At 34.5% G+C, this 24,000-nt stretch overlaps 1 protein-coding gene across 2 annotated transcripts in view; it reads left to right on the forward strand.

The window, feature by feature from the left end:
- Nagk (N-acetylglucosamine kinase) overlaps positions 1 to 24,000 on the forward strand; it is a 129,373-nt gene that overhangs the window by 80,297 nt on the left and 25,076 nt on the right. For both annotated transcript variants that reach the window (XM_068357571.1, XM_068357563.1), the window contains exons 3-4: positions 577 to 675; positions 16,924 to 17,065. In XM_068357571.1, coding sequence (XP_068213672.1) covers positions 577 to 675; positions 16,924 to 17,065 — 241 coding nt within the window. The remainder of the gene's footprint in view (positions 1 to 576; positions 676 to 16,923; positions 17,066 to 24,000) is intronic.

Consider the following 24,000-nt stretch of genomic DNA (forward strand, 5'->3'; position numbering starts at 1 on the left):
ATTCAATCTCTTGGAGATTCTAGGCTGGCTAGTGATTGTGCTTATTGGGTTATTGAGGATTTTATCCATCTAATTTTATAGGATAATCAGCTTCAAGAATTATATCTTATTTTAATACACTTAAGTGGAGGTTTGTGGAAATTTACTGATGCACATGCAAACAAGCAGAATAATATGTTAAATCTAAGTAACATTTTTAAAGAACAGTTTCCAAAATCTGCAAAACAGTGGGTAGCAAGTGTCAAAGTGGTCTTGATGTCATGGCTGCCCTCTTTTCTTTCCCCACTTATGCCCTAAAAATAACCAATACAATTTAACAAAAACCTCTGCATGGATTATTTTCAAATATTTTAGTTGGTTTGAATTCTTGTTTATCTGGATGAAGGAAGACACTGACGTCTGTGCAATAGTTTATTCATTTTTATGTTACCTGGCTTTATTTTACTTTGGAGTAAATGTCCGTAAAATTGTGACTGTCAAATTCCCAGCATTGCTTCAGTAATTCTTAAATATCCTCTAGTTTTGTTGTCGATCATAAAAAAAAAACTAACCATATTTGTATTTTATATATTTCAGCTGATTGGCATGAAAGAATGTCAGGCAAGGATCCGCCAGTTAGTCGATGATGCCAAGGTCATGGCAGGACTTCCACAGGATACCACGCTGGAAGGACTCGTGAGTATTGAAGATAATATTATTGTTATGATTTTTTAAGAATTTTTCTTCCGCCGATGTTCCAAGGGCATATTTATTTATATGCTGTCCAATATCATCATCAGCTGTAGTTTAAATGTTCCCCCATGAACAAAGGGAATGTTTTCCGTGGATTGAAAAAAATATATATATATTGTTTAGGTTATCCACTAATGCTAATGAGTGATGAAGTGTTATGAACATCAACATTAGTGATCATGTTATAGATCGCATGAGAATATTTTAATCCAGCAGAGTTCATTTTAGAACAATTTGAGACGTACGTGTTAACAATAATCGAAATTTATCAATATATCTACGTAGATTAGCTATGTCCGGAACACAGACTTTTAGGTAGGAGCTTAGTAAAGAAACTACTTTTCTCATTGTAAATGCATCGGGTGATAGTAAAAGTGCGTCTCATCTCGCTTGTCAGCCATTGCGTCGTAATAATGGGACTCGTGCCCATTGTGCCATATATGAAACGAAGCCTTGGTAAAAAGGAGTGCTGGTGGATATTCGGAAAGTTATGCAGTTACATAGGTATTTGCAACCATTGTTTCATTATGGAGCTGAAAGTGAAAGGCGAGGGGAACACCCCTGTACTTTTATTCAAGTCAATCCCTCTATCTTTTACACAAAATCATATACATCTAAGTAACTCTACGTAACCGAAGTTCTGCTATACTCGTCAATATTAGATTTTAGAGTAACATTACGTTACTCTAAATACTTTAAAATTGGCCAAAAAAAAAATTTTGATATTGTGTGGTGTGTAAATTACTGTACCTTTCAACTTAATATCCAGCATAACATAAACTCCTCATCGAAAATGTATTCAGTAGTTTTTTTTTTTTTAAGTATAATTGTAAAATTAATATCAATATCCCAGACAGAATGTACATAAAAGATCAACATTCGGTAGTTTCTATCGATACCCCATATTAGTTTACTTCACTTCACCTTTATTTATATTTATATTTTTACACTGTTGCTTTTTATACTTTATTCAAGACTGATTAGATTTTTTTCTTCATATTTTGTTTAGAAATATGCATCCGATTTAAGGGCTATATCTAATTCATGTTTTATTTCATGAAAAAAAAATATTGAAAGAAGTGAGGAAAAATAGTAATGTAGTATTTTCTTTTAAAAGAATCATATAATTATCCTTATTTCCTTGAACTCAAAACTAAAACAAAATTAATGCCATAATTATGTCTTCAACCAAATCTGATTTTGAAAATTATGGTAGAGATGTAGGTACGCATCTTTTTACAAATTAAATGTATTATATGCCGAACGGTCTTTGCAGAATGCTTTTATTTATCTTTTTGACAACAAAATCCAAGATCGAATATTGCTTTGCCCCGAAAAACGGTCCAAAGGCATATTTTGTTTGAATTAGGCCATTTCTTCTTACATTTATCATGTGCTTAATGGTTCCTTGTTTTTTATATATATTTTATATTTCATAGTGTTATTGTTTAAATTCATCTACTCTGAAATTAGTTATATGTATATATATATATATATATATATATATATATATATATATATATATATATATATATATATACGGCTAGGCGATATATCTTAACAATCCACGTTTGCCAACGGTTATACTCGTATAAGCGAATCAGCAACTTGGTGGAGTAAGAAGATCGTTGGGTGTGGAGGAAAGGCCCCCCTAAATCTCGATGAAGTCACTGGCAGCAGGGAGATGGATGGGGTTCAAGGAGATGGACAAACTGTCTCTTCGGCTTTTACTCCTGATGCCTGGCGGTTGATCTTACTAGAAATAGTATTGACCGGCAGGGGTCACTTGCCTTAGTTAGATAGGCATTGTGCATCACAGGGAACTGGCTATTCTTTGATGTATATTGTCAATGAATCCTATATGGATTTAGTCAGTCATGGAAAGAGAAGATGAAATAATCGCCCCCAGTCCTGGGCATAGCGGGGCCTAAGAATCTCCCAATTTGTAAATACTAAAGAAAAATTGAAAATAGGTAATTGGAATGTGAATCAGATTGGGAAGTTACAGCAAGTGGAGAGTAAATTTATTAAATATAGTTTGGATATCTCTGCCCTAAGTGAAACACGTTGCAAGGGGATTGGTAAGGAAACTTTAGACCAAGGTAATATATATATCTACTCAGGTAGATCAGATGGAGGTGGAAAAGAAGGAGTAGGAATGAATATGACACCCAGAGCAGAAAAGGCATTACCCAGTGGAGAACTGTAAATAGTAGATTGTTACTAGCAAAGTGCAAATCAAAGCAGTGCAGCATGAGTATTATAGTTTGCTATGCCCCAACAAAAGATTCCCCTGAATAAAGGAAAGATGAATACTATTAAGAACTACAGAGTATAATAGATGAGATCCTAGAGAGAGATATGAAAATTGTGATTGGTGACTTCAATGCTAAAGTTTGAAGGAATAATCAAGGGATAGAGAATGTGATGGGTGTCGAGGGTCTTGTCGAAGTTGCAAATGAAAATGGAGCACATTTCACAAGTTTCTGTTAAGCAAACAATCTTGTCATCGGAGGTACTCGTTTTAAACACAAGAACATCAACAAGTGTACATGGGCTTCACCATGTGTTATTTACAAAAATCAAATAGATCACATTGCCATTGATAAAGAGAGAAAGAGGACTCTAGAAATGTAAGAAGCTATAGAGGGGCAGATATTGGTAGTGATCACCAGCTCCTCATTGGCACACTGAAATTAAAACTGAAAGCACCCAACAGAAAGGTATATAGAATAAATGTTTGATACAACTAAAATTTTAGAAGAAGAGCACAGAGAAACATTTGCTATTGAATATAGGAATCGATTTGCAGTCATAGAGACTTTTAAGAGACGAAGAGCAGACAATTAATGAAGAATGGTGTGATATTAAGAACATATATCAGTCAGTTGGTAGTGAAGTCTTGGGACACACAGTTACAAGGAGAAGGCCATGGATATCAAATGATACTTGGGATGCTATAAAAAGGAGACAAAGACATAAATTGATTGTTGAAAGTTTTCGAGGAAGTAATGAAAATTACAAGGTAGAGCATGCTAAGTATTCCAGTATTGATAGTGAGGTCAAAAGAAAAGCTAAGAATGGCTGGAGAGAATATTTAGACAGTAAAGCAGATGAGGCCGACAAAGCTATGAATTCAGGAAGTGACTATGGTGTATAAATTGCTCATAGAATTATTAATGAAATCTCAAGTGGGCCAAAGAAGAAGAAACATATACCCATCAAAAGAGAGATTCATCTGTTATAACAACAGAAGATGAAGAAAGACGATCTTGGATGGAACACAGTAGTGAGGTTATGAATAGGAGATATGGAGGGAATAATTTGATTGATAAACCTGAAGCTAATGAAGACCTTGATGTACCCATGAATGAGTTCAGTGTGTTTTAAGTTGAAGCTATCCTCAAAACACTAAAGAGATGGAAAGCCCCTGGACACGATGGAATAACTGCCGAGATGATACTGGCCGAAAATGAAGTGACTCCCAGATTACTTACAAGATTATTTTGTAGGATGTGGCATGAAGAAGCAAAACCCGATGAATGGGAGTTAGGAGTGTTGGTGAAAATGGCAAAAAAGGGAGATCTGACTGATTTCAATAATGGCAGAGGCATAACATTTAACTCTGTTGTTATAAAAATGTATAGTATGCTTATACTAAGGGGACTGGAGAGAAAGATTGATGAAAAGCTGAGAGATGAACAAGCAGGATCTAGAAAAGGTAGAAGTTGCACTGACCAAATTTTCATTTTGAGACATGTACAGCAATGCGTAGAATATAGAAAACCACTTTTGATGGCTTTTGTGGACTATGAAAAAGCCTTTGATAGTGTGCACCGGCCAATTTTATTGAGAATCCTACATTATTATGGAATTCCTGTTAAATATGTAAATTTGATTAAATGTGTTCATGAGCATAGCAAGTGCAAAGTTAATGTTAATAGAGTCTTATCAAATGAATTTCCAGTGAGCAGCGGAGTACTCCAAGGGAATGTGTTGTCACCTATGTTGTTTATCCTCCTCATGGATTTTGTAATGCGAACTGTCGGAGATGGTGAAGAAGGATTAGACTAGATTGGTGATAGGAATATAGCAGACCTAGAGTATCCTGATGATGCTGTCCTTGTTAGCAGAACACCACATGATTTGCATTGCTTGCTTACCAGAATGCATGAAATATCACACGAGGTTGGGCTGAAGATAAATAGAAAAAAGACAATGATGATCAGAACGGAGTATGCAATGGAAGATGAAATATCATTGGAAGGAGAAAGGATTAATGAGGTAGAATCATTTAAGTATTTAGGAACTATGATCTCCAGTACAGGGTCTTAAGAATTAGAATTTAGTGAAAGACTGAAATAAAGCAAATCAGACAATAGCTAGGTTAAGTAAAATTTGGAAATCAAATCGTCTGAAATTACATATAAAAATCAGACTGTATATCAGTTTAGTGAGATCGGTGTTATTGTATGGACGAGTCATGGTATGACAATGAAACAATCTCCAATAGATTTAGTAGATTTGAGAAGAAAGCCCTGGGAAGGACATTGGGAGTTAAATGGCAGGATAGGATTAGATATGAAACTATAAGAGAGATTACTTGAGTGCCATATGTGGATGAGATCATGATGAGGGGTAGATGGAGATCGTTTTGGCATGCTCTTCGCACTCCCCAAGAGAGATTAGTTTACCAAACGTTCTGCGGGGCTCCACAAGGCACTAGAAGAGCTGGAAGACCCAGACCTACATGGCTAAGGACTATGAACCGCGAAGTAGATGGTGAATGGAGAAGTATACACACACATATATATGTATATATATATGTGTGTGTATATATATATATTGGTATATGGTGCTATATATGCATGTGTGTTGGTACGAGATCTAGTTTACATACGATATTTATAATTATAGGTTGATGTTATCTTTATTTAGACACAGTTTTGTATGAAAGTATAATTATAATATACATACATACATCCACACACACACACACACACACACACACACACACATATATATATATATATATATATATATATATATATATATATATATATATATATAGTCTCTGTTATTATATATACTCCTGACTGAGTACAATTCGAGGGGCTAACTCGTGCAATCTCCATTTCTGAAGAGGTTAGTGTTAAAATCCTACTTCAGCTGGGGCCTAAGGGAGTGCCGCAGTCCCTTAAGGCTAATAACCTGCTACCTTTTGTTTTCCTCTGCAGTAGTGTCACCACCGGTAGCAGTGTCACAGAGAAGAGGCTTAAATGGAGACTTCTGGAACTTGCCTTGTTTAGTTTATGTGGAATTTCTTTCTCTAATTCATTTTGGGTTTTCTGTCTTAGTATTTATTTCACTGTTTTCTTTTTGTCATCAGTAATCTTGATATATATATATATATATATATATATATATATATATATATATATACATACATATATATATATATATATACATACATATATATATATATATATATATATATATATATATATATATATATATATATATATATGTGTGTGCATGTCTTTCATCAAGGTTAAATATTCATGACACATTAAAGTCTTCTTGACGAGAGGCCTTTTTTTCATTTCATTTAGGTTGTAAATCGGAGAAGAAAACCTCTGCTTCAATGCATTCTGCTTCAGTAGCCTACATGTACTGCGACATAACTAATGATGAGGGATTGAACTCTTCCCCGTAAATGTATATCATGATTCGAACGTCAGTCACACTACAAATAGCGTCATTTTAATCATTAATTAGTTTCTACAAACTTTCAGTCTTATGAAAAGAATGACTTTACAATTTATATAATTTGCTAGTTCTAATCAGTCTTATCGTTGCGAGACCGATGATTGGTAGTCTCCAAAATGAAGATGAATAGAGTTATTACATCGGAAGTCAGTGAGATTTAGCCAGAAAATAAAGTGAAATAGAAAATGTCGTAGCGCTCATTTGAAGCTTTCCAGAGAGACATTAGATTCTGAAGGGTGCTTTATGTTCTATTAAGCTAACTCATTAACATAACAATCAACAGTATTGCGAACAACATTTGAACTAAACCAGAACTAATATATCGCTAGACTTGATTGAAATGAGCAAAAGATCATGAATCTACGAAAGACAAAGCAACCTTAACTTGTGAATTCCACGGTACGAAAATCGTGTTCTTTTTATCACTAAAGTACATTATATTTATTTTCAGATTTTAATGTGATCATAAGAAATATACTTTCCTTAAAATTATGTCTTGTATCTTTCTTTTGAATATTGTGTATATATATATATATATATATATATATATATATATATATATATATATATATATATATATATATATATATCTATATATATATCTGTCTATATATATATACATATATATATATATATATATATATATATATATATATATATATATATATATATACAGTATATGTATATATATACAGTATATGTATATATATACATATATATATATATATATATATATATATATATATATATACAGTATATGTATATATATACACATATATATATATGTATATATATATATATATATATATATATATATCTATAAATACTGTATGATATTCTTGCCGTGATGTCGTTTTGGCTTCCTTTAGTGGATTGAATTAAGCTAACAAAAATGAATAAATAAAAATGTAAAAATTCCGTAGCAAGTTTATGCTTTCAAAAAACTAAAGGACGGACGATTCTGCTTCACCCATTCTAAACTCAATTTTCCCACAGATGTGATAAAATTAACGTTTAGTCTATCGTAAGGGGCTATGATATTGCAGTATTGCCTTGGCGTGTGTCTACGTGATATTATGCAGGGAAACGCAGGCTATTTCATAATTTGAGATTGAGGAGATTAAACTTTAGAGTGAAGTAATTTCCGTTATAACTATACTGTAACCTTTGTGATTTGTTACTTGTCTGCATTAAGAAATTACTATACTCATGACGAAGCATATTTCAATAGGAAATAAACCAATTTAAATTATGATAACGACTTCAACATATAATGTGAAGCGGTGTGCGGTGTATACTAAAAATGCATTTCTGTTTATATATATATATATATATATATATATATATATATATATATATATATTATCTGCGCATGCGATAAAAAAAAATATTAGGAAAAAATAAAAACTTAATTAATTATACTGGCTTCGCTTGTATATTTCAAGGCATCTTCCTCTTTAAGATTCCCAGTGTCGCATTATGTATTTTAGATACATACTATAATGTTGAACTGGTTATGAATTAGTTTTTCATTTAATTATAGTCATTTTCTGTTTTACTTGAACGTCGTGTGTTCTAGTTATATATATATATATATATATATATATATATATATATATATATATATATATATATATATATATATATATATTGTGTGTGTGTGCAAATAGATATAGATTCTTACATACGTGTGGATAGAAATTCCTTCTGTATTGAATACCTTCATAGAAAAGCAGTTTTACCCCCTACATTCAACTTTGTACGATTAGAAAATTTATCGCAGTCAGTCGGTTCCAAAGACTTCTTGACTCTCAGTATTACAAATTTTCAGTCTATTTTATCTCATTTCATAAGAGATTGGAGTGGTATTTTAATCAGCCTTGAACACTGATATCTGAATTCAATGGAGTGGTGCTGCCGAAGTGGTAGTTTTTCTCCGAGAGAGAGAGAGAGAGAGAGAGAGAGAGAGAGAGAGAGAGAGAGAGAGAGAGAGAGAGAAGCACTCCATGAATTGTAAAGTTGTGTGGTAAACCGGGTGGACAATGTAATGGCTGATGGAATTTTTGTATAATTACCCAAAGATAGTACATTACTTATCAAATAAACTATACTTTTTGTTTAATGGTGACATCCGTCATACAGTTTATAAATCGTTTGATGAAAATGATAAAATCCAACGAATTTCAACTCACTATTTGATGGAATTCAATTCTTAATGGTTGGAATCATCTGTAGCTTTTACTGTTTAACTGAAAATGTATATATATTTTAAATCATGGTAAAAATTGCCATAGGAGGCCATAGATTATGTCAGCAATAATTCTAATACTAGATACTGTGTGGATAAAATACTAATGATAATGCTACCAACTGAAATTTCTACTTTGTTTTACTTTTAATGATTTCTTGTTAGTTTCAATGTTCTCACAGTTAGACTTTTCTTGCCATTTTTTCCTATTTGACCATTGTCTTGGAACACTTGAAAGTATTGCAAATTCACATTAAGGTCGTCCGAGATCGACAACTTTCCTTACTTCGTCTGATATTTATAGAATTTTCAAGTTGGTTCATGTATATATGAGATATATATATATATATATATATATATATATATATATATATATATATATATACATATATATATGTATATATATATGTATATATATGTATATACAGGGTATATATATATAAATAAATATATATATATATATATATATATATATATATGTATATATATATATATATATATTAACTGTTTTTACTCAAAATTTGCAAATATTTATGGGTCATGAATAATTTGTGAGGATGTTTTTTATAAAGGTTATTTTTATATTTCATATCAAAGATGGTGTCGATAACCATAGTTATTACGACGTCAGTTGAAATAACCAATCAATCAAGTACACATTTTCTTCCTTGCTTTTATGACATAATTTTTTTATCTTTTTTCCTATTTCTCTCGTTCCCCTTTGGTATCGAGATACGGTGTCTTTTCTTCGTTATATATATATATATATATATATATATATATATATATATATATATATATATATATATATATATATATATATATATTCAATTCTAGTAAGGTAATTTAATTTAGCGTTGAATTATCTTTTAAAAGTTAATTTTCCGGCATTTAATTTTCTATTACTATCAAAATGCATTTCATTAATCATAATCCAACAGCAACAACAACAAATGCAGTTGTTTCTAATCCACTGCAGGACAAAGGCCTCAGACATGTCCTGATTCTTGTCTGGAGTTTAGCCAATTTTCATCACTCCGCTGTTAAATATCTAATTTTTCTCTTCCTTCATTGAACAACGCAGTTCTTCTCTTTGTGTGAACTGTGAACTCAGTTACGTGAGCCTTCACCCCCCCCTCCCCCTCATTAACCCCCTGTTGCAACACTTACGTTCATACTTCTCTTCTCTTATCTCATATCACTCGAAACCTTCCTTAATCATCTTGTTAATTCTGTGACGGAAAGATGAGGAAGATTAGCCGCTGATAGTGGGACGATTAGAGTTCATAATTTTTGTTTTGTTTTACAGGGGTCATGATCAAGGGCAAAGCTAATCCGCCCCCCCCCCCTCTCTCTCTCTCTCTCTCTCTCTCTCTCTCTCTCTCTCTCTCTCTCTCTCTCTCTCTCTCTCTCTCTCTCTCTCTCTCTTTAATTGCATTTTGATATTTTTATTTTGTTATTAGGTTGAGATCTTTTTTTCTCTGCCTATCTTTTAAAGTGAGTATAGCTTTGAGATGAAAATGTGTCTCCCCTTCTCTCTAATTTATGAGTCTGCCCGTCTCCTCTTGTTTCCTTCAAAAATATTTGCTAAAAGTAGTAGGTTGGCCAGGGCACCAGCCACCCGTTGAAATCATTCCTGGCCAGACTCTACTATAATGGATCCCTCTCTCTGATTACGGCTCATTTTCCATATGCCTATACATACATCGAATATTCTGGCCTATTCTTTCCACATTATTCTCTGTCCTCATACTCCTGACAACACTGAGATTGCCAAACAATTCTTTTTCGCTCAAGGAGTTAACTACTACATTGTAATTTCTCCTCTTAGTAAGGGTAGAAGAAACTCTTTAGCTATGTAAGCAGCTCATCTAGGAGAAGATCACTCCAAAATCAAACCATTGTTCTCTAGTCTTGGGTAATGCTATAGCCTCTGTAGCATGGTCCTCCACGACCGTGGGGTAGAGCTCTCTTGCTTGATTGTTCATTAGTTTTCTTGTAGTTTATTAATTTCCTTGTGTCAAGTAATTTCGTTTCGTCAATTGACTATTTTCCTCTGTTGGAGCCCTTGGGATTATAACGTCCTGCTTCTCCAACTAGGGTTACTACTTAATAATAATAATAATAATAATAATAATAATAATAATAATAATAATAATAATAATAATATCGGGAAGCTTAAACCTAGTTTCCTTTGTGTATGTGTAATAATTTTAGAGAATATGATGAGGAACTGCGCATTTAGCTATTCTCCCTTACTCTTCTCTTTCTAACTTTTGATCTGGCTGATGTAGTCGTACGGGAACTAGTATAGATCAGAAAACTCTGGTCTGAATCTATTGTTCATTTTCGAGCAGGTGCAATGAAACGTACGGGCACCTGTGCCACTATTTTTATACAGGTGTCCTGCTACAAATGTGATTCACCTGAAACATTTTCTCTGGTTTCAGAATGTCGTATCAGTAAGTTTTCTAGCATTTCGTTTTTGAGAACTTTCCCATTTTAACTTTTGTTATGAATTCTACTATAATGTCATAAATTTGGGCTGAGGGACTGAACATAACACAGGTATTACAAAAAAATAAAACAAATAATGGATTAACAAAACTAAAGACGTTTGCCTGACAATTGATGGCGGTAAGATCACTGAAAAATAGAGCGATTATAGAAATGCCGTGGAACGTCGTAAAAAGCCAGTCTGATAAATTTCACCCTTGAAATTGAAGTTCCAGATTGCAGCGATTCTTCATTTTGCACATAAATGATGGTATGTAGGTCTACTTAGGAAGATAACTAGTCTAAAAACCAGTGATGTGTGAGCTTATGGATGATCCATACAATATTTTTGAAGTTGCTGACTGGCTGCCAAAGTTGGTGCAATCATAACCGAAACTTTTGAAGTTGAAGTAGAACGTAACATAATCCCATAGAAATTGGGTTTAGAGTAGGTTTTGATAGTCTACATATTACGCTATAACGATCTTGATTTATTCCTGTTTTTCCCTTCTGAAATAGGTATCCCTACCATGATCACTGTTAGCCTTGCCCTCTCACTAAGTTACCGAAACCCTAAGTCAGCCAAAGAGAGATTTTGTTCAAGATTCGGAGACCTATTGTTACTACACATTTCTTTAAAATTCCAGGTTCATGTGCATGATCTTTCCTACCACATCTTTGAGAAATAACATCCTGCATACCTGGTTGTGTTATGAACATCACCTCTTCAAGTGACTTATGAAAGTAAAAAATATTCTTCTATTTGAACAGTGTAATATGAGCGCATTCATGGACAAAATCAATAGCTATTACCCGCAGGGTGGCGAATCTGCCCCTATAATTTGAAGACCTTATGAAAATCAAACTAAAGTCATATGGATTAAATGGATTTCTGGAAGGACAAGACAAAGAAAAAAAGAGAGGAAAATATGTAGATCATCGGTTGGATTTAAGAATAATTTGCAATTAAATATTTCTAGTTACTGATATATTGCTATGAGAGAGAGAGAGAGAGAGAGAGAGAGAGAGAGAGAGAGAGAGAGAGAGAGAGAGAGAGAGAGAGAGATATGTTTTCTGAAGACAAAAACTAAACCATGAGTGTTTAGAGATAATGTTAGAAAAGGCGGCGCATCTCAAAAACTTTTCTCTTAAGCTGTCGTTGTCCGTCGTCGTTTTTGACAATTTTGTTGCTCTATTTTTGTCTTTGTGAAGTACTGAAAGCACTTGCATTATATGATAAAGTATCGATGGTACTTGAAATTGATCCCGTTATCTCCTACATCGCGGCTGAAGCACTTGAAAATACTTCTGTTTTATCATAATGAGACTGAAAAGCTCGACTTGTGCTTGAAAAGCACTTTAGCTTTTTCATAAGTTTCTGTGAAGTTCCTGGGAAAACACTTGCTTACGTGCCTATTTAAGTGGCTTTTATCAACACAAATTCCTTCCATAAGGACACGGTCAAGGCCAAGAGCATTTTTTGAGAATATGTCAAGTTCAAGGGCAAATATTTTAAATAGCCATCAAATTTTATTCTTAATTTCGAATGATATAAGAAGAATATCCTCAAAGGGCAGTTCATGATTATTTTGATTACCGTGAGAATTTACTTATATTATTATTATTATTATTATTATTATTATTATTATTATTATTATTATTATTATTATTATTACTTGCTAAGCTACAAGCCTAGTTGGAAAAGCAGGATGCTATAGGCCCAGGGGCCCCAACAGGGAAAATATCCCAGTGAGGAAAGGAAACAAGGTAAAACAAAATATTTTAAGAAAAGTAACATTAGATCAAATATTTCCTATATAAACTATGAAAATTTTAACAAAGCAAAAAGAGAAATTAATAGAATAGTGTGCCCGAGGAGAGTAAGAGAACTCTAACCCAAGACAGTGGTAGACCATGGTATAGAGGTATGGTACTACCCAAAACTGGAGAACAATGATTTGATTTTGAGTGTCCTTCTCCTAGAAGAGCTGCTTACCATAGATAAAGATTCTCTTCTACCCTTACTATGAGGAGAGTAGCCACTGAACAATTACAGTGCAGTAGTCAACCCTTCGGGGGAAGAAGAATTGTTTGGTGATTTCAGTGTTGTCATGTGTATGAGGACAGAGGAGAATCTGTAAAGAATAGGCCAAACTATTCGGTGTATGTGTAGGCAAAGGGAAAGTGAACCGTAACCAGAGAAAGGGATCCAATGTAGTACTGTCTGGCCGGGCAAAGGACTCATAACTCTCTAGCGGTAGTATCTCAACGGGTGGCTTGTGCCCTGGCCAACCTGCTATCTTATATCAATAGGATTTACATTTGATGTTATAATTTTTCTAATGCAGACATCCATGTGTGGCAAGACAGAGATAAATATCCCATAAGAATTTTAAAAAAATGCAACAAAAAAGAAAAGAAAAAGAGAGCAAACTAACATGAAAATAACACACCAGTAGATATAATCATTAAAATTTTTACGTAAAGTGAACAACAGTCGAAATGTCAGTAAGAATAAACAAGGCAAAAGAGTATGATGCATTAAAAGTAGCATTGAAGACTCACTTGAAGACATGAACATCCGAGACAATGCTAGGTAGACTTTTTCAGTGTTACAGTGAAACCAATCAAGGCGCTATGGTACTGAGTATAGAGACACCGACACGAGATTAGGTAGGGACAGATAGAAAAAAAAAAAAAAGCAACAGTGGTGGTTTCCTATTAAAGGAAAGCATTACGGAAGATAATGGTATTTCCTGGTTATGCAGGGGAAAATTCAAAAAAGTATTTCAAGCAATTTGGTCATATATGTATAAAAGGTCTACAGATGCTGACCACATCAACACACGATATTGGGACGTTTAGTGTGGGTAGATATAAAGTATGCCCGGGGAAAAGGCCATTTGGTCATTCTGTGTGCACACGCAAGAGTACAAATATGGATTTCTGTATGAGTGTGTGCTGCTGTGCAATCTCTATGTACAAAATATTAAGTAATTTTGGTATCATGCTTCCTTTGTCTTTGATAGATATTTTATCTTTAATCTTAACTTTGTAAACATAAGGGAGATCACCTTGTTAAAATAAATAAACTGTCTTCTCACTTTTATTAATTATTCTCTTTGTTTGCAAGGTAATAACTGAATTATATTTTATGGTCTCTGGTCATATAATAGTAAACCTTCTTCCTGATCTTAAGTAATTAATTCAGCAACTGGACATATAGGCCAAACTTCATTAGTACACCCCAGAGCACGTTGCTGGAATATAATAGGTTATTTTTATGAATGACTACACTCACACAGCCTCTTTTCATGACGTCAAGGACTGTTTTACCCCTGACACGTTTCTGTACTTTTCCAGTTTTATAAATGAGGGGCGTAAATACAAAGCAAGCTTATTGAAAAAATAGTGTTTTGTTTCTTTTCTTTCACATTTGAATTTGCTTTCCTTTAATTGGAAACAGGTTTTAAATACAAATCAGTCCACAAGCTATTATTAAATTATCTGTGACGACAACTTCTATCATAACATTTGTAACATAGGACCTTTATTTTGCACGGTAATGAAACATTGAAACATTTGATGTTGTCTTCATAATGATAAGACAAATGGAGTCTGAACTTTAAAAATAGTTCATTTGCGGTATTTAAAATAAAGCTGTAGATAAGTCATTCTTAAAGACAGCCAGCCATTGTGTAAGTCTGCTTTTGCCATTTTTAATTTCTCTGAGTCTTCAAAAAAGAAAATCTCGTCATGTCTATATAAAATTGTTTAATTTCATTATTGATCTTAAGTATTTGTTATAGTCCTCTCTGTAATATAAATATACTATTAATTTGCGTTTTGTATGAGGATTAGTTGGAAATAGCCATGATAAACAGGATTTCCTATAAAATCTAACTTTAAAGAATCTATCAAGGGTTCTTCATACTCCATTAATTTTGTCTTTACCCTGATCTAAAAAAAAACACTACACTCCTCATTTTTTTTATCTATACTCCATGAAGTTTGCTTCGATCTTAATGATGCACATTGTTTCATGTGGTGCCATCATTGCAATCCCCCAGAACAAGACCCATTCCAGTTTCTATTTATTAAACGTTGTATTTTGGAATTTGAAATTTGTAAGTAAGAATTTTTAGTTACGCGCTGTATATATATATATATATATATATATATATATTGAGGAATTATCTCTGGATTAATGGGAGACTTACCCATTCTTAAATTGTGTTCTTTCATATTTTTAAGAGTTACTTGTACTCATGATTCTACCTGAAGAGACTCATACAAAATCGGCACTTCTTACATTCTTCCTATTTCCAGTCATTTAAATTCTCTCGTGAAGTTGACTCGTATTTACCTGTACGACGTTTGACAGGCTGCTGTAAACTTATCAGCTCTTATAATGTATTTTTTTTGTGTGTGTGTAATATACATTGCTATCTCTGCCTGTGGCTACTCAATAACTCGAGGGGCAATCATTTTAAACTTATTTAACATCACTGCTAGAACTTGTAACTATTTTTGTTCCTGAAGAAGGATATTTCACAATTGTTTGTGCATATTACCAAGTAGGAACCGATACAGTGATTGGAGCGCTTTGGTGACTTGTGTTGTGTGACAGGTGAATAAGATTCTATATTTGGCTTCTTCCATCTTTACTTTGGTTTATTGCTGTCCAGCTCTCGTTATGGGAAAGTAACTTTTCTCACAATCACATAATCAAATGACCAGGTCTTAATCATGTACACTAAGATGTTCCGATAAGTAGTGGATATTATCAATCAGGCGCATCTCAAAACGGTTAAGTGTTTGATAAGACTTATCTTGTATTCTTTAGTTATATTGTCAGCCTCTCAAGTAACCCGTGTTAAGATTTCACACCTTCTATCAAGATATACTCGTAACTTTACGATTGTAGAAGTTTTCCTAAACTTCCTTGGCCGGACATTGTACATAGATGTTATTTTTTTTCGATGCAAATCTATTCATTTACGAAAAATTTAAAACTCAGAAGTCTTGACTAATATTTCTTTGTGTTTAATCTTTGTTTGTAGGCTATTTTTAGAATAGTAATAAACATACCTTTAAAATTAACTGTTTATTCGTATTTTAATATATTAGGAATGCAACCAATTTAATCAAATAATCTTGATGAAACAAAATTGACTTATTTACCTGTTAATTGGCATCAGGACAATGTACATGGATGATGCTAAAACCAAGCCCAAAGGATGCTGATTATATGAAATATCGGCGATGATAGAAAGTATCAATCCATTATCCACATTTTGATTTGCTTTCCTGTGATGAAGCATTCATTCTGCAAATAGTTTTCTTGTGGAATCAGTTTAACAAAATCAAAGAGAAAAACTTTGCTCACTTTTTTTATGTAGTGTAGGGAAATTTTATTCTTTGTAAGGTAGCTCAAATGGATCATGGATCTTTGAGCGTCCATGCAATTGGGTCCACTTTACTTAATAAAATATTTGTAGTACCTGTACTGTAATAATGATGAACTGATATATTGACCCCCTGTGATTATCCTCAATTTGAGTGTACTGTGCTGCAATATTCAACAGTGTAATCTGTACCACTTTTAGTATTTATAAACTTCATGTTAAATGAAGAATTTGTTAATCTAAAGAACCTGTATAATTTTTTCTTGACAGGGTCTGTGTCTCAGTGGCTGTGAGGATGAAGAAACCAACAATAAATTGGCAGCAGGAATCTTCCAAGCATATCCCAACTTAGCTAGACATGTAGTTGTTGGCTCAGATACAAAGGGTTCCATTGCTACAGCTTGCCAGAATGGTAAGTACTTATGAAATTCTCGGAATATGCTGACAGGACTACTAACAAATGTTTACCATGTATTACTTTATAAATTTGATTCTGAAGTAACATAAATTATTCAGATATCTGTACAGATACTATATCTATAATTTAGGACAAGTATGGGAAGTATGGATATTTTGTGCAAACGGCAAGGCACAAAAACCTTCCGTAGTGACAGAGAAACATGAGTTCAAATATAAAAGTGACAAGAGAAGACAAAATGAAACGGGCTTGCTGATCAAAAATGGAATGGCAAATATGATAAAAGTAGGATGAATAGATAAAAGGATAAGAAAGACTGAAATGATATTCTGAAAGTAATACATGTTTATTACTCTTTACAATAAGGGAGATAAGACGAAAGGTAAGAATTTTGGTAAAGGTTTCCAATTGGTAGCTAAAAAAATGCCATCATCTGAGGAAGTACTGGTAGGGGGAGACTTAATTGGCTATTTAGGAATTGACACAGTTGGATTTGATGTGCTGGGAAAAAAATTGGGAGAGAAATGTTAAGGTGGAGAATCTGAGTTAGAATTGTGGTGAATAGAAGTAGTTTCCAACTTAGAGAGAGAAAAGATTTGTGAGGTGTAGTTAAGACCTATACTATTCCAAATTTCAGAAACATGAACAATGACAGAGAATGTAGAGGAGAAATTGAGGTGTGACAATGTAATGGTGAGTGCTGTGTGATCACGTTACAAATGGGGAGTTAAGAGTTGTGGTTTCGTTACGGGACAATGGAATCAATAATTTTGTTATGAGCTGAAATAAATGAGGAATAGTCAGCTAGACAATCAGTAAATATGGAAGTACCTGATCAAATACTTTGGGGAAGGTGTGGAAAATAATGGAGAGTTAAGATAACTTGATACCCAATTTACCTCATAAAGGGAAAGCTGATTAGAAAAAATATTAATGAGAATGATGATGATGATGTTTTACATGAGCAAAAATACAATTTTGATAATAATATATGTCATTTCTATACCCTCATGATGTTCATATTGCTTCCCTCTCGGAGCTTGGCTTGCATCGACTTCTTCTTCTTCTTCTTCTTCTATTAGCGTGTTTTTTTCCCATTCGTATGGGGTCACACGGTTGCCTTCTTTTAGAAGGACTTTGATTTGGCTTTTGGGGTGGACGTTTACCCCAAAACTAAAAATTGTGTTTTCTTAAATTTCAATAGGCTTAGGCCTCTATAAAAAGGGTACGCCATAGATGGTTTGCCTTTTAGTCTCCAATTAGAAATTAATTGCTTAGCCCTAGCCTCTTGACATTACTAGTCAGTGGGGAGGTAGGTGGGTTTATATATGAATATCAGGTGAGGATAGATATGCACAGTTTTATTACTAAAATTCCGTTTATCACTATAAACCTCCCTGATGTTTACTGCTGATTCCTGCACGCCAAAGGAGTTGGGTCAGTGAAGGAGACAGGAAATTTCAGGTTCTAAAGTAAAAATGTTAGACTCACTCTGGTTTCGTACCTTGGGAAAAATGTCTTCAAATAAAGTTTGTTTTAACTTGATTCTTCAGATTACATTCCCAAATACAACCTCACTATTCTAATAACTACATTGTATTCTCTAATACAATCTCTTCATTATAATAACTTAATGATATACATTACCCAACACTGTATTCCAAAGGAAAAATTAATCCTAGAATGAATTACATTTCAGAATCAACAAAATTTTTTTATTATAAGTTACTACAGCACCTAAAATCCAACCTTCAGAATTAACAAACCAGTTTTCTTGAAGATAAATGCTTAGCAAATACCAATTTGGCATGCCACTCACCTGCTCCTAAGACTCCAAAGAAAGATTCCTACAAAAAATGTCCATGTTTGATCGTCCCCACCATTTCCAAATCTTCAGGCACAATGACGGATGCAGAGACCATTTGGTTGGAAGAATCTATTTTTTTCTGCTTAACTAACCTGCTAAGATATTCTATATCCATAGGTTAACGGAAGGGGAAGGACTATTCCTCTCAAATTTGTCCCAGTCAGCAGGACTTCTGCTATCTGGTATAAAGATTCCAACCTGATTCCCCCCTGTTTTTGGGATATAAGCTAATGCTGTCGTGAGTCTTAAAACAACATCCCATACTTTCCTATTACTATCAACTCCTGGGCCTAAAGGGCTTTAGAACTGCTTTTAGCTCCAGGCAATTTATATGAAGAGTTGATTCTTTTGGCCTCCATTTCCCTCACAGATAGAGCAAATCTAGAGGTGCACTCCATCCTTCCTTTGGAGCCTCTGGAATCCTCACTACCAAAGGAACTCCCTTTGGTATCAATGATGTTCGTCCAGCATCTCTGTAGTTGAAGTTGGTTGTTTATCACTGGAATAGAAGTTCTTCTCTCTAGATTAAATACAGTATCCTGTTTCAATTCGGATTGAAATGATATTGAAAACTCCTTTTTAGACTGCCCATCAGAACGAACTTCTCTAAAGAAGTCGTGGTCCCTAGAAGTCTTATACACATCCGAACTGACATTGACTTCATGCTCTTGAATTTTTCTCCTAATAAAAGAAGAAAGAGTGAAACCTCTTTTCTGATAGGAAAACCATAAAAGGAACTACTGTTACTTTTATAAACAAATATAGATTCCCCTGAGTCAGAATTAGAAGAAACTTTTCCAAAATTGACCAGGATTCCTTACCTTTTCAATAACCTGAGTAACCATAATTGTTGATCCAAAATCCTTTCTAATGAAGGACAATATTCAAATGTAGCTAGCTATCCTGGTATAAAATAATTGTGATTCACAGGAATTTCATCCATTTCGAAATGGTTGCCATTACCCTACTGAAGACTTGTGGAGCAGTTCTTAGACAAAAACATACGTACTTGAATTGGTAAACCTTCAAACCATTCATGAATAGAAGTTTCCTTTAATTTAGGTGAATATGCATGTGAAATTATAAATCTGTCAGGTCTCCCTTTCTTACTGCTCCCTGGACTATCAAGGACATTTCCAATGGAAAATTGTTTAGAATCGAAATATCCAGAACCGGTCTCCAACCTCCCAATGCTTTGGGGCCTAGGAATACCCTGTTGTAAAAACCTAGAGATGGATTAAAGACCTCTTCTATTAAATTTTTCTGTATGAGTTTTGCAATCTCTCTGTCAAAGCCATGACCTTAGCTGAATTGGTTATGGCTCTATCTGACCACAGACAACACCCACGGTTTGGGATAGCCCTCTCTCACCATGGACAGCACCCAGGATATGAGATGAAGACTTTCCCAAACTTGATAAAAGTGGAATAGTATTCCTCCTACACTGATCTGTTAGGAAAGACCCTCATAGTGTTCTCCTAAGAGTACTATGAGTCCTGTTGGTATTTTGACAAGAACTCTAGTCGAACAAAATCCTGATGGTCTTCTACTGTTACAAAATGAATCTCCTAGGAGAGAAAATTCTAGAGATGTTAGGTTAAGTCTATAGGAATAAACAGGGATTTTTTCTAGAAAGGGACCCCAAAACCGTTCTGTGTATTGTATACAATACTCTCTGGTTCCATAAACACCAACTTGAAATATAATTACTGATAAGAACTGTGAGATATCATTCCCCTCGCAACTGGTAAAAAAGACCACAAAGCTAACCAAACGAGTAGTTAATAAATTAAGATGGCATATAAAATCATACAATTTTATTGAAACTTAGTAAACCCCCTCAGAGTTTAAAGGAATCATATGATATGCTCTGCCAGTCACGTAAGTAATGCGAGACTAATGAGAAGCTCTTACTTAAAGGAGCGGAGGGATATTAGTATCAGAATAACCAGCTCAGTCTTTTGCCTCAGAACCTAGCTGTCCTATAGAGTAACTAAAATTGTAGAATTGCAAGGGTTTAGCAGTAGAAGAAATTAAATTGTGTAAAAATTTCACGTCTGTAGAATGCAGCGTACTTTCCGAACCGTCACTAAATAACATGCTATTAATATTAGATTGACCTTGGGGTGAAAGTTTAGGTTAAGTTTGCTAACAGGGAGTGAATGACCAGAATTACCGTTATTAAGGGGAGATTCATTCGACTTCTGAAGTTTAACAAAGTTATAAAGTGGTGTCGAGAGCTTATGAAGCTCATCAATATCGAAAGATGACTGAACTTGTGGTTGTCCACAGGTGGAGGCATGTTATCATCGTCATCATCTCTGTTATTATCTGGTAGACCATGCATTATAATTTTCGATTACTGTATTATTGTAATGAATGAACTTCTAAGACAGCATTACTGTATATTCTGCAGTACAGTATAACAATGCTGGAACGAATGAGTTTCATTAAAACTTATTGAACAATTTGATGGAACTTTAAACTGCATAGTCATTCTAATTAAAAGAGATAACCATTTAATACATAACCTTAATTTAGAGATTTTCTCTCATGGGGTACAATGATTGAATCAAGGTAATTGGTTAGTCTTATATAAATTAGTGCATCTGTGTTAAGGAAGGTCTAAATACTAAACATGAACCTGAAGATCTAAACACTAACTGTGAACCTGAAGGCTTAAACACTAAATGTGAACATGAATCTCCTGTCATTTTGAGAACCCAAGACAAAAATTCTTTGAATTTATCCATATTGAAGTTGGAAAGTTGAGGTGTGTAAACTGTCTTGGAAGTAGTCACTTTTTCCGATCTGGTAGGGTAAGATACTTCTGAACTTACTTTACACCGAGAACAACCTGGGACCCATGCTCATCATCCCAGGCCAAGAAAAACTAACTAGTCTGAATATTAACCTTGCAAAGATGAATAAAGACGGTTGACTGCTCGACCTCCCATTACTCCACTTCTTCAGAATGACCCAGCTGATTTGGTCCTTCCTCACGTGATGCCCCTGCATGGGTCAGGGAAGGCACCGAGTACCACACATAAATATTGTACTGCTTGTGCTTGTTTTAAGTAGTGTTTAATAAATACTCTATACCCAGACCATCCCGTAAAACTCTAGATGCTCTAAAATTGAATGTTAGCAAAGATACTAGTGATGAAGCAATTTTCCTCATATTGTATGTTTTAGAGATAGATACAGGATCACCTCTTTTAATTAAGAATATCATGGAAATACAGGTGGCTCCTGTAGAAGGGAGTTTATTGGTCTTAGTATTTGAAAAAAACTACCTTTTAGAGACATGGATCTCTGTAAATATACTTTTAAAGTCGACACAAGACAAAGGTTGTTATTCCCAGACTCCAGAGCCGAGATATAGAATGGGTCCTGTCTCTGAAGAGGCTTCTCGTTTTTAGCTAGAAAAAGGAGTCCCAGAATCAAAATTAAAAGATACCTGGAATTATGGTAATATATTTCAGATCTCTGCAAAGGGCCTCCAGTTGGCTGACTCTAGCTCCAGAAGCTAACGTGACTATAAAAATATTTTTGTAACAATTCTTTAATGGAATGGTGGAGTTATTCAACCTAGCCAAAAACTTCAAGACCCTATCCAAAGATCAAGAGACCACTAGAGTCGGTGGTGATGGTCTTTTTAAGGCAAAAGATTGGTTGATCTTGTGAAACCTGTCTGAGTTGAGATCCATGCTAAAGGTACGCTTGATCGGTTCCCTTTGAAGAGATTTTTATGACAGTATTTTCGATGGCTGGAGCTTCCTCTCCTCAAATAGGAGTTATCTGAGGAGGCGGCTGATTCCACAGGAAAGCCAGCTACGTCTTCCACACTCATTGACAATGTCTTGTGGATGAAGACCTCTTGCAGCTCATCAAATAAGTCAAATAGTGGGAGAGAAAATACAAGCATGAAGGTTCCGGATCAGAGAGTAGGAAACGAAGGTAGTCTGTCCTGCCACTTTCTGATATAGCTGTGCAGACTGCAGTGGGTGTAGTCTTTGTCTCAGACAAGGAAGTAATGGGTACCATGGGCTGTTGGGCCAAAGTGGTGCTATTAGCACAGTTGTCCCTGAAAAACTCTGAAGGATATTTGAAACCTTCAAAATTAAACTTATCAGCAGCCACAGACGAATTAACGACCACCTGTTCCAATTAAGGTTCAGAGTATCTCTTGTCACAGCTCGGGAGTCCACATTTGTAGCTATGTAGAGAGAAAGTTAATAATTCTCTTTCGTAGCAAACAGATCTATTTGGAGATCTGGTGCTAACTCCAGGACCTCCTGAAAACTTTTTGCCCAGGTCCCACCTAGTCTGCAGGACTGTATGCCTGGATAGGCTATCTGTACTACCTTGAGTGAACCTAACTGGTGGAATAGGGAGAGAAACCCATCCCTCTCCTGAAGGCACTTTTAAATGAGGAGAGTCACTGTATTGAGGAGTCTTGAGCATGATTCCCCTTTCCTGAGGCAACAGACTACAAACTGGTTGTTTTTGAAGATCTTCACATGGGAGTTTAATCTTGGACGAGTTCTCATCAGTGTTGGGAAGACCAGCGTCAGTTCTAACATATTCCTAAGAAATGTTGTGAATTGAGGGGACATTTCCCAAACACTTAAGTTTCTTCTGAATAACCTCCCCTTGCTGACTAGGAAGCATTTGTATTAAAGATCATAGAAACCAAAGGAGGGACCAAAAGGACTGACTTGGCCAGTGTATTTGGCATAATCCAAAGCCTGAGAACCTTCTTTCATTGACCAGGCAGTAGCACTTGATGGCCCCAAAGTTCCTTCCAAGACACCCTTCTCCACACCCAATTGAGGTCCTTTAGCCTGTTCTTCAACACTCTCTCTACTATGGAGCCAAATGAAGAAGGCCCAAGATCTTCTCCAAATGTCATCTGGAAGATAAGTGGCTCAAAATAAAGGATCAGACTCTGTTTAGAATTTCAAGCCAAGATGCTTTTGTACGGCTTACAGTGGCTGTCATCAGATTCCATTGGACACCTAAACACAGAAATACCGTTTTTGGTACTAGTCTCGAATTT

This window comes from Palaemon carinicauda, chromosome 2 (assembly GCF_036898095.1).
Source record: "Palaemon carinicauda isolate YSFRI2023 chromosome 2, ASM3689809v2, whole genome shotgun sequence".
Lineage (NCBI taxonomy): Eukaryota > Metazoa > Arthropoda > Malacostraca > Decapoda > Palaemonidae > Palaemon > Palaemon carinicauda.